The following is an 11,586-nucleotide window of genomic DNA, read 5'->3' as shown; positions in this document are numbered from 1 at the left end:
AAAAAAAAAAAAAAAAAGAAACGTAATATATAAATCCAGTTTGATATAATTCAGTTGCTAATTAGCTAAATGTCATCGAATAAGTCATTAATATGATAAATCGTATTGTGTCTGTATAACAAGAATAGATTAACATCATCTCTTAAGTCTCTTTTACATGTAAGACCTAACAATTAAGTTCACAAACTTATACTAGAAAAAGTGTTACATACCTTCTTGCTGAATATCATTATGGTCACCCAATGGCCAAGGGAAATACACTGTAGTGATATGCAGCAATGAGGTATGTAGCACTTTTTCTAGGATGATCTATCTCGTGAACCTGTCAAATCTCACACAACAACAGTTCTGTCGGTCATTCCAGAAAAAGAGTTTAAAAATTCTTTGGAAGGGTGGACTAGGCACTGGTGTCAGTGCATATCTTCCCAAGGGGAGTACTTCAAAGGGGAATATACTGATATTCAGCAATGAGGTATATAGAACTTTTTCTAGGATGAGTTCACAAACTTAACTATTTGACCTTGTATTCATTTCAATATACCATATTCTGTAAGACTCAACTTTTTTGTATTAAATCATTTTTAATTTCATTCTTTAGAGTTTATAGGTTTTTAATGTACTTTTCATAACAACCTCACACTCCTGGGTTCAAGAGATTCTCCTGCCTCCACCTCTGAGAAGCTGGGACTACAGGCGCCTGCCACAATGCCAAGCTGATTTTTCTACTTATTTTAATTGATAAGGAGTCTTGCTCTTGCTCAGGCTGGTCTGGAACTCTGAGTTCAAACAATCCCTCCTGCCAGAGTGCTAGAATTATAGGTGTGAGACACTGTGCCTGGCCACAACTGAGGAGCCCCGTAGACAAAAAGGAAATGTGAATTTTTCTTTACAATTATTAGACCTATTGACTACATGTGTTTTAAGAATTTGTTGCTATGGCTCCCAGATGAATGATGAGGTATGAACATTGGGCTTCAGGATTGGAAACACCTGTAAAAAGTCTGTCTTCAACCTTGCCAGAGGGAAAAAGGGATTCTACATTCATATCCACAATATCTTATGAATTTGGCTGTAATTATCTCTTTTTTCTCTTTGCTTTCCCCTTAAATTCACCCAGCCACTGAACCTCAGTATGGGCATATTTCCTTTCTTGCTTTGGGGTGCCAGGCCATCTCCCTACTATCTTTTCTCTCTCTTTTTCCCCACTTTCCCTCCTTCCAAAAGACAAAATAAACTTTTCCTTCAAATGCTAATCTTGGTCTAGAGAAAATATTTTCTTGTCCCACACAGAGCATCAACTGAGCTTTCCACCCTAACATTTCATCTATTTAGTTGTTTCTATCATTTTTGTTTTGATTTTCTCTTGCTCTTTTTAGCATGGTTCTCTTTTTCTCTCTTTCTTTTTTTTAATTATTTTTTATTGAATGGTAACTCTTTCTTTCATTTTTAATGTTAATTGAGGTTATGTTTTTGTCTCTTTACTGTTTCAGTAGTTACATATAGTCTAAATTCTGGTGGATGCACTTAAAATCTGACCTTGCACACTAATAAAGTTATTTATATTCCTTGTCAGCTAATTCCTACATCTAAATCACTTAAGATCTAAATTTCATGATGATTGTTTGTACTGACTTTAAGTTATAGCGTCTTCCATATCAAGAATTTGGCTTTTTTATAAATCTAAAGAAATAAAAACAGATTGAATTCCACTACAGTGTCTGAATGTGATAGGCAGAATTTTGAGATGACCCTCAGAGTCCTCCCGTGATAGGCAGAATTTTTAGATGACCCTCAGAGTCCTCCCGCCTTTTGGTATACAAACTCTGTGCAATTTATACCCCTTGAGTGTGGGTGCAAACTTTTAACAAAGATGGGGTATCACTTCCAGGCTTAACTTAGATTATATGACTTTGGTAAAGGAACTTTTGAGAAGTAATCAAGGTGTCTAATTAATTGAATGAGTAAAGCACATGGAAGATTATTATGAGTAAGTATGACTTAATCAGAAGAGCTCATAAGAGAAGGTTGGAGGGCAGAGATAGAGAAATCTGATAGATGGTATACTGTTGCCTTTGAATGAGTTAGACACCATGTTGTGAGTGTGTGTTCACATGGCTAGGACATGAGGGTGGACTCAATATCTAAGAGTGTTCCAAGCCAAAAAATAATACCTTAGATGCATAAAGACAAGGAGATTAATTCTGCCAACAGCCTGAGAGGTTAGAGGAAGACTGAGCCTTGAGTAAGACTGATGCTCTAGCCAGCATCTCAATTTCTGCCTCTGAGACACTGAGCAGAGGCTACAGCTAAACCAGGATTACCAACTCACAGAAACTGTGACATAATAAATTCATATTGTGTGAGACATCAAATGCATGTTAAATTTGTGGTAAATAACTACATAGCAAATGAGAACTAATACATTGAATGTTCAGGCTTGCTTTGTGTACCATTGGCTAGAAACACCAAAAAAATCCTTGGAAGTAATTTCAATTACCAACTGTAAGATAACTTGGTAGAGGGGATGGGAGTAGTTTTAAATTTCAACATCCAGTTAAATATTTTCATAGTTTTTTTTCCCAAATATGTAAAGTCAGACATTATTTATAACTATTAGGTAATATAGACACAAAGACAATGCACATAAAAAAGATGTGGTAAACTTGGATTAAGTATTTACCTGAAATAATTTTCAGGTAAGATGTTGATATCCACTACAGTTGTCACATTCAGAGGAACAGGAGTAAAAAATACAATCGGAGGGTCAAAAAGTAACTTGGGTGATTTTACCTCTCCAATCAGACGTAACTTTCGATAGCAAACTGGATTGTCATTTAAACGTATGGGGATATTGATAGCATACTTTTTTGGATAATCTAATAAAAAAATTCCCAAAAAAAGGATTTTAGATTATTTCACATACACAAACATTTACACAGTTTAAATATTATTAAATGTTAAAATGCACCATGACATTACAACATAATAGAAAAGAACAGTTTATCCACAAACTAAATTTAGCTGGCTGAAGAACTTAAGACATGTAACAAGGTGTTATTTAAAGGAAATATTTTAAAGTGCACCTTGTCCAGAAGTGGAGTAAATCTCCTCAAAGTGAATTTTCATTATTTTGATATATCTCACTAAAGTAGCACAAGATTTCCTTTTAAAATTGTTTTCTGTGTTTTAATAGAAGCTACCCATCCCTTTAGTATGTGCAGTATAAAGATGAAGTCAGATAATTGTGGTAAAAACCCCAGGGAACTACTGAGATAGGGATGTGCTGAAATGAAAGAAATGCAATTCCTTGCAGATCTTTAAGTTTAGGAAAGGCTGCCAATTTCACTTGGTAGGAAGGGATAGGCAATTCCCATGTAGCAGCTTAATATGAAGAAAGGCAGCTTGTGTTGGAGAACAGGACTCAACAAAGGAAGCTGCAGGCTAATTTCTGAGGACAGTTTCCACTACAGCTAAGTGACCAACACTCTCTAACCCTACCCAGTACCCATGCACAATGTCTCATAGGGAAACTATGACTTGGTGATTGTAAAGTAAATTTAATTTGATAGTTTAGAACCCCAAAATGGGATATCAGTGTGGCCTGGCAAAGATCAGGGCTGTCAAGGGTTATCACTACAACAGATAATGACAGATGGAGGACCAAGTTCAAAGTTAACACTTTGAACCAGAAGCAAAAGCAACAGGCTCATTTGAATTCATCAGACCCTGTAGGGCTCTCTGTACTGAATGCCTTTACTTGATCAAATCATCTAGGATTCTTGGGGAAAGGGAGGTAGCTGGAGAGAGAAGGAGAGGATGAATAGGGAAACAATGGATTTCCTATTAATACCATAATACAATGATGAATGAATACTGGAAGACTGTGAAAAATAAAAGACCATACTTGAACCTGGACCAGATAAAATGAGCCATAACAAAATTTATATATTTAACACATTAAAATTCTTTAAGAACAATTTAATTAAATTAATTTTATGTTGTTAATACATTTTTAGGGGAGACAAAAATCAATTTTCAGACTTTATTAGGCAAGGTGTTGAGACTTATTGAATTCTGGATTTTGAAAGGGCTACTTTGAGATTATTTCTGGGTTTCAGACCTCTTAAAGGTTTCTAGGGCCATGGAGAAAGGGGTACCTTGTGTAACCTCAAACTTCTAAGGATTCAGTGCTACCCATCTTTAAGCTGAGGAGTATCTTCTCTCTCATTTGAGATGTAAGTTATAGAAAGGTGTTTATATGCATGTTTAATTCTTAAGAGTTAGGTTTGGAACTTTAAAGAAGCAGCATAAATTTGATTACAAAGGCTCAACTTCACACTGAAAGAGAACTCAAATGGAAATGTTTATTTCCTTCTAGATCCTCTAGTACATTTCATCTGAGTATCAATGTCAATTGAGACATAAAGAAGCTCTGAACAGAAATATGGATGGTAGTTTTACTAGAATAGCCTTTGTGCTATTTCTTTGAAAACCAGAACATGGCAGAAACTTCAAATAACTACAGAAATGCATAATGTAACCTAATTTTTTAAAATGCAAATTTCAGAATGCATAGAATAGTTGATATATTTTCAGAGATTTAAACAGAGGTAAAAAATTAAATATTTTTAAACCTATTAATCACAATATGCTATGTACTATTTCTAACACATGAGACTAAAGTGATTATACAATGCCATGTTAATAGATACAGCAGAACATCACATTAGCAACATGGTGTTAATGGAATATTATTGAGAGAGTGAACACACATCTCAATAAACTCTCTGATAACCTTTGAAACTATAATAGGTTCTTTATCTTTTTTATTGAAAACAGAGCTAGCTGTGGGTATTTTATCTAGATTACTACATGTGTAAAACTTAGGGTCCTTGGGATCCTGATGCAAGTGATTTTATGGAAAACCCATTGCTAAAGAAGAGATACAGTACAGGGCAGAGCAAATAGCTATGAAAAGTTGTGGTTTTAGAAGTCTAGCTTTGATCTAATCCCACTGGGAGTTACAGGATATGAATTCATCAAAGAGCTTGTACATGGCTGGACCACCTGATGTGGTGGTGGTGGTGGTAGTGAGGATTAACCTCCTATGCATCTCTGCAGGAGGTATCGTCCTTTAGCCAAGAGCAACACTGTGCAAAATGGGACAGATACAAACTATCAGAAGGCAACATTCACAGTTGAGAGATGGATAAAAAAGCCCAGTAATAACATCTGGAGAGAACCAATAGCATATGCAAGAGACTACAATCCTAATTCTCATGACTATTTGTGCTGACTCTAATTTAGGGTGTCTTCCATATTGGGAATTTGGGAAATTAATGAATCTAAAAGTGTGAAGTAGCACCTTCCACTATAGGGGCTGAATATGACAGGCAAAATTCTGGGAGGTTTCCTCAAAAAATTACAAATAGACATACTATATGGTCCAGTAATTTCATTTCTGGGAATATATTCAAAGGAAATGAAACTAGTATCTTAAAAAGATATCTGCACTCCCACATCCACTACAGCATTGTTCACAATAGTCAAATTATGGAGATAATAAGTGCCCAATGATGGGTAAAGAAATTGTGGTATACGTATACACAATGGCATATTAACCAGTGATATCATAGAAAGAAATCCTGCCATTTGTGACAAAATGATTGAAACTAGAATACATTATTCTAAGTGAAATAAGCCAGATACACAAAGACAAATACCATATACTATTACATATGTAGAATCTAAAAATTTAAACTCACAGAAGCAGAGTGTAAGGCATAGTCTGTTAGGGGTTTAGAGGGTAAGGGAAATGTTGATCAAAGGGTAAAAACTTTCAGTTATAAGAAAAACAAGGCTTGGAGATCTAATGTAAAACATGAGTGATGAATATGTTAATTAATTAGTTTGTGATAATCATTACACAATGTATAGATACATCAAATCATCACATTGTATGCTTTGAATATGTACTATAGAATATTTGTCAGTTAAATATCTTAATATACAAAAAAGATCAATAAAATTACATTATTTATAATTATTAAAATGAAAAAAACAAATATCAAATAATCTCAAATACTGTATACATGATAAAATAATTTAATATGTGAAGGATAAATTAAAAGTATAAACACAAATATAGGAGAAAGGTACTTACTTGGACAGAAAATTATAGAAACCGCACGCTTCTCTCGTGGTTTCAGCGTTCCATTCAGGTCACTAAACCTGAATATTCCTTCTTTGAAAAGTCTGCTTGTGCTCTTAAAATCTAAAGTCCATTGCACATCATGCTTTGAAATATTTTCCATCGCAAGAAACTGCTCACACTTAAAGAGTAGAAAAAAATTAAACATTTACATGTGCAATATGAAACTTAATTGTAATACCATAGCAATTTGACGATGCTATGCACAAAGTCAAATAATTAAAAATGCTTTAAAAGTGATGGTAGGCAAACAAAGGGACACAACATATATTTATAACCTATTAAAAATTATGAAATATTCACAAAAGTTAGTCTGCGGTAAAATAAAATTATTATTATAGCTATGCTAGCTAGCAAGGAAGGAACCCTCATTTGTTCATGGCAAAAATACAAAATGTTATAGGCAGTTTGGAAGAGAGCTGGGCAGTTTTGCATAATGCTAAACATATCTCCCACATGACCCAGAAATACCACTCCTAAGTATTTATTTAAGTGAATTGAAAATTTATGCTTACATAAAACCTAGGGATGAATGTTTATATTATCTTTGTTCTTAATCTCCAAATACTGGAAATAAGAATAAAGCAAAACAAGATCTCATTCAACTAATGGATGAAAAACCAAACTATATACTACATGCATATAATGGAATACAATTTAGTGATAACATAGGTAAAGTATTAATTCATGAAAAAATATGGATGATATTAAATATACTTTTATAAGCTAAAGATCTCAGACCCAAGTGACACATATTGTACAATTAAGTTACCTGTTACTCTGCAGATGCAAAACTACCGGGGTGAAAGAAAATAGTGGTTGCTAGGTATGAGTGAAAGCAAGAGTAGTTTAACAGCAAAGGGGTCATTCAGACATTTTTTAGTCTGATGAAAGTGTTGTGTATGGCACTTATGTGATATATATATAATTCTGTGCATTTTTCAAAACCTAAAGAGCTGTGTGCTATAAAGAGTGAACTTACATATATCCAAATCTAAAACAATCAGCCAAGATATTGGGGGGTCCCAAAATGGATTCTAGACTATGACAAACTATATTACAAGTATGTCAAATAACCTCAACCCACTGAAGTTAGTGGTAGGTGGAGAGGAACTGACCTAAGTAACTTTGGAAAACTGTTTTAACTGGAAATTCTAAAGCTAATGACAAAAAGAACTGTGTATGAACAATGTTCTCTAGGTAGTAAATGTGTTAGCAATTCTAGTGGGCTACAGATTAGCAATTCTAAAGCCTCTTTACTTGTAAACTAGGGTTAAAAAAAAGTAATTCAATTGTAAAACAAAAAAGAGGGAGAGAGAGGCAAATTTCATTTCTCATTCTCAGAGAAAAGAGTTAAAAATGAGTAAGGGAGAAAAACTGGAAAAATTAAAGCTTATAGTGCTAGATGAGATATCATGTCCAACTGATGGATGGATGGATAGATAGATAATTACATATTCATGTTTATATCTGGGTTAGTACACATAGAAATCTTCCCTGATTTTATCTACTGAGAGGCCCAGAACCTGTGACAGCCCAGTTACAAATAGCATACTCGATACCTAAATATTGGTTTCTAACTATTGTTTTACTATATAAAAGTTACTCGGGCTTCTTGGAGAAATATTGACTTTAGAGCTGGAGAAAGTAAAATAAAAGACAAGCTTGAAATATTTGGTAATATGTAATTAAGAAAATGCTGAAACATCACAATGATGGGAGACTGTTCTAGGTCCAACCTAAGAGAGCTCCTAATAGTTAAAGCAGAAACAATTTTAGCAACGAAATCAATAATGTAATGTTGGATTATAACTAAAAACATAAAATAAATATATATCTGTTCACACTAACATATTAAGTAATTAAATAAATTTGGGGAATAACTATTCTTAAAGAAAAATTCCAAATGATGCGTGTAGCTATTTCCCTGTGGAAAATGAAATTTAAACTCCTACTCCATGAAGTGTAAACTGAAATTGACAACTGACTTGCCAAGTATAGAGTATGGAAAATGAAAAATAGCAACTTTACAGTGGAAAAATAAGTATTACTAATGATGAGTCATTCTGATCTTATGTACTCCATATCATATGATGAAAAGGATATTTTGCCTCTGTAATATTCTTATGCCTATTCAGGTGGAAAACATCAGATAACTTAAAATTAAAGGACTTTTGAAAATAATACCAGACAAGTCATCTTTAAATGGTCATGAAAGATCAGCAAGATTGAAAGCCTTTCACATCTTGGAGGAGACTAATTACAATATGGTATCCTGGATTGGACCCCAGGAGTATATAAAAGGACATTAATGAAAAACAGTTGTCTTTCAAAGAGTTTGTTGTTTAGTTAATAATACTGAACCAATGTTAATGTCTCAGGTTTCAAAATGCTCTGTGGTTGTGTAAGGTGTGAGAATTAGGAAAAGTTGGGTTTACTCAATGTACTGTTTTTGTAACATTTCAGTAAATCTGGGAGTTATGGCCATGACTTACATGCAGATTAATCTTTCCCATGTAACATCTTATTAAAAGGAAATGATCAACCAGGTTTTTTTATTAAAAAATTTTGAAGAGTATAAAATAAGCCATACAATTGTCACTACAACAAAATATGCACTTCATTTCTTTCTAAAGCTTGATGAATTAAAACAATATAGGATAAAATATAAGCCAATTTTACTCCCAGTGTCTCTAAGTATGAAAGCATCAATTTAGCTCCAATATTTTTATACCCTAACTATAAAAAAGTTAATTTACACATTGCAAAGAAAATATTTTAAAATATAAATGTGGGCACATAATCATACTATACATTTGAATGCCAAATTCTGTCATTCTAAAATGAGGAAAAGTTATAATATCTCCAAAATTCTATGTACCTTCTATATCCTGTGATTATGAGAATGATTAGTTTGTTTACTATGTTTAGTCCTGTATTATTTTTTTTATCAAAATGATACATGTATGTAGCTTACACAAAATGTTTAAAAATGCTTGTTAAAAAGCAGTTGACCCACTCAACTCATAGTAGTTCTGCTTGCCAACTATTTTTAGCCAATTCTGATTTGGGTTTTCATTTACAATAGCCTTGTTCTAAATATGATGCTGATGTGGCTTATATTAAATTTTTATTGCTGCCGTTACAAATTAGCATTTTACAAAAATATAAATTTATTAAGTTAAAGGTGTTGGCAGGAACTGTGTTCCTTTCTGATGGCTCTAGAGAAGAGTACCCATGGGTGGTGCCTATGGCTCAAAGGAGTAGGACACCGGTCCCATATACCAGAGGTGGCGGGTTCAAACCTGGCCCCAGTCAAAAACTGGAAAAAAACAAACAAACAAAAAAAAGAGTACCCATCATTGCTTTCCCAGTTTGGAGAAGCCAACTGCATTCCTTGGCTGGAGGCTTCCTTCCTTTCCATTCAAAGTTAGCAACACTGCACGGCTCTGTCCTTTTTTCTGTCATCACATCTCCCTCTGAGCACAGTTAGGAAAGGCTCCTTGTTTTTAACCACTCCTACAACTACACAGTGCTGGATAATCTCCCCTTCTCAGGGTCCTTAACCAAAATCACATCAGCACATTGTCTTTTATGATATAAAGTCATGTATCCACAAATTCCGGCAATTAGGTCTTACGCATCTTTAGGGTCATTATTCTGCCTGCTAGGTGGCTATTTCATGGTTTGATTGTCCTGATTGCCCACTAGAAAAGATGAGGATTTAACTCATTGGCGCTACTTCACCCCAACTTCTCCTCACTTCCCATTTTTGGATATTTGTATTATTTTAATTGTTTCACTAGTCACCTGGTAATTTTAAGCAATATATTTATATCTCATTTTGTCAAATATAGATAATAGCTCTTAATAACCCACTATCTAAGATGTTTCATTCCCCTTTTTTTCTACCATACCCAATCTTTCTGCTAACTTAACCTTCCATAAACATACCAAGTCTTCTTTGTATTGTATATATTATTATGACTCTGTAAATATCATTTAGGGGAAATATCTCTAGTGAATTAGAGTCACATTTTTTCCTCCACCGAGCTGGTGTTACCCCTTGCCACTCAAGAGAGAAGGCTAATGGCATCAAGATTGTATCTTCCTATATCAATTGACTAAAATTTCAATAGTATAAAATAATCCCACAATTATGAGGCAATTGTTTATATCTGAACTCCGGATCTATTTAGTTCATTAAGGTTTCTTTTCTAGCACCACATACAAGGTCTTTTGCATCCTTGAAGTTCCATTAGAAGTAGACATTTCATTGACTTTTTTTATACTATAAGCTGTTTTTTTTTAATTTCTTGAGAGCCCCTTCATTGATTTCTAACTATATTATATGACACTCTGCTGTTTTCATGGATGCAATGTTAAATAGTTTCTCCATATAATTTTTCTTCAATGCTATAGAGGCTCAAAATCAGTTCCAGGAACAGCAAAACATAAAGCAAAACAATGAAAGTTCAAGTACAAATTTCTACAATGCCTGCAAGAGGCTCTTTCTTATGTATGTCTCTCTTTTTTCCTTTTGGATGGATTGTCAATTAGAAGAGAGGCAGAGATATCCAGTAAGAAAAAAGAGTAGATTAATATAGAAGTTACTGTATCATATACTTGGATTTTTTCACTTTTTATTCTCACTTCTAACCACATTTACTTACATGTATAGAACACATTTGACATTAATTTAAATTGTAACTTCCATTTGTGTAATGAGAGAGGGATAATCTAATTATATTCAAAAATATTTTCAATATTCTTATTAAACATGTACATATGTAAATATTTATAACGTTTACATGTTTGCATACTTTGAAAATTACCTCTGAGAAATTATACATATGCAAAGTCTTTAAAAATGCCAGCATTCTGGCTCCAAAGAGCATAAATGTTTGAGAAGAAATTAATCATAAGGAATAGTTTAAATTGCTATGCTTCAGAATAATCAACTTACTCTACTAAAAACTACAATTGCAAAAATAGTTGTAAATTGTACCACTTATCTATACATACCTCATTTCTTCCCACCTTATTTTTAGGCTCCATCTCATGTAAAGGTATTTCAAATTCAAATTCATTGCTGGATAATAGCAATGGTGCTCGTAGTACTGTGAAAGGAAAGTACATATACTGATAAAATATCAATGGATATAAAAATATAGGCATTAATTTGTGTACTTTTAAATAGAAAACAATAAAAATACAATGTGTTTTTGTTTTTATATTACCAAAGAAAAAATAAAATTACATTTTGAAATGCTTTTAATCAGGGAACACTCCTACACTGCTGGTGGGAATGTAAACTAATATGTTCCTTTTGGAAAGACATCTGGAGAACACTTAGAGAACTAAAAATAGACCTG

General features: G+C 33.4%; 1 protein-coding gene across 1 annotated transcript in view; it reads right to left on the bottom strand.

Annotated features, from left to right (window-relative positions):
* The window catches only part of CFAP47 (cilia and flagella associated protein 47), a 296,774-nt gene that overhangs the window by 216,526 nt on the left and 68,662 nt on the right, over positions 1–11,586 (bottom strand). The window contains exons 23-25 of the mRNA XM_012807582.2: positions 11,237–11,331; positions 6,164–6,323; positions 2,681–2,876 (exon numbers count right to left, since the gene is read on the bottom strand). Coding sequence (XP_012663036.2) covers positions 2,681–2,876; positions 6,164–6,323; positions 11,237–11,331 — 451 coding nt within the window. The remainder of the gene's footprint in view (positions 1–2,680; positions 2,877–6,163; positions 6,324–11,236; positions 11,332–11,586) is intronic.

Source organism: Otolemur garnettii, unplaced genomic scaffold (assembly GCF_000181295.1).
Source record: "Otolemur garnettii isolate 467f Iridium unplaced genomic scaffold, OtoGar3 scaffold00072, whole genome shotgun sequence".
Classification (NCBI taxonomy): Eukaryota; Metazoa; Chordata; class Mammalia; order Primates; family Galagidae; genus Otolemur; species Otolemur garnettii.
The sequence above is the reverse complement of the archived record's forward strand: the minus strand, read 5'-3'. Positions and strand labels throughout refer to the sequence as shown.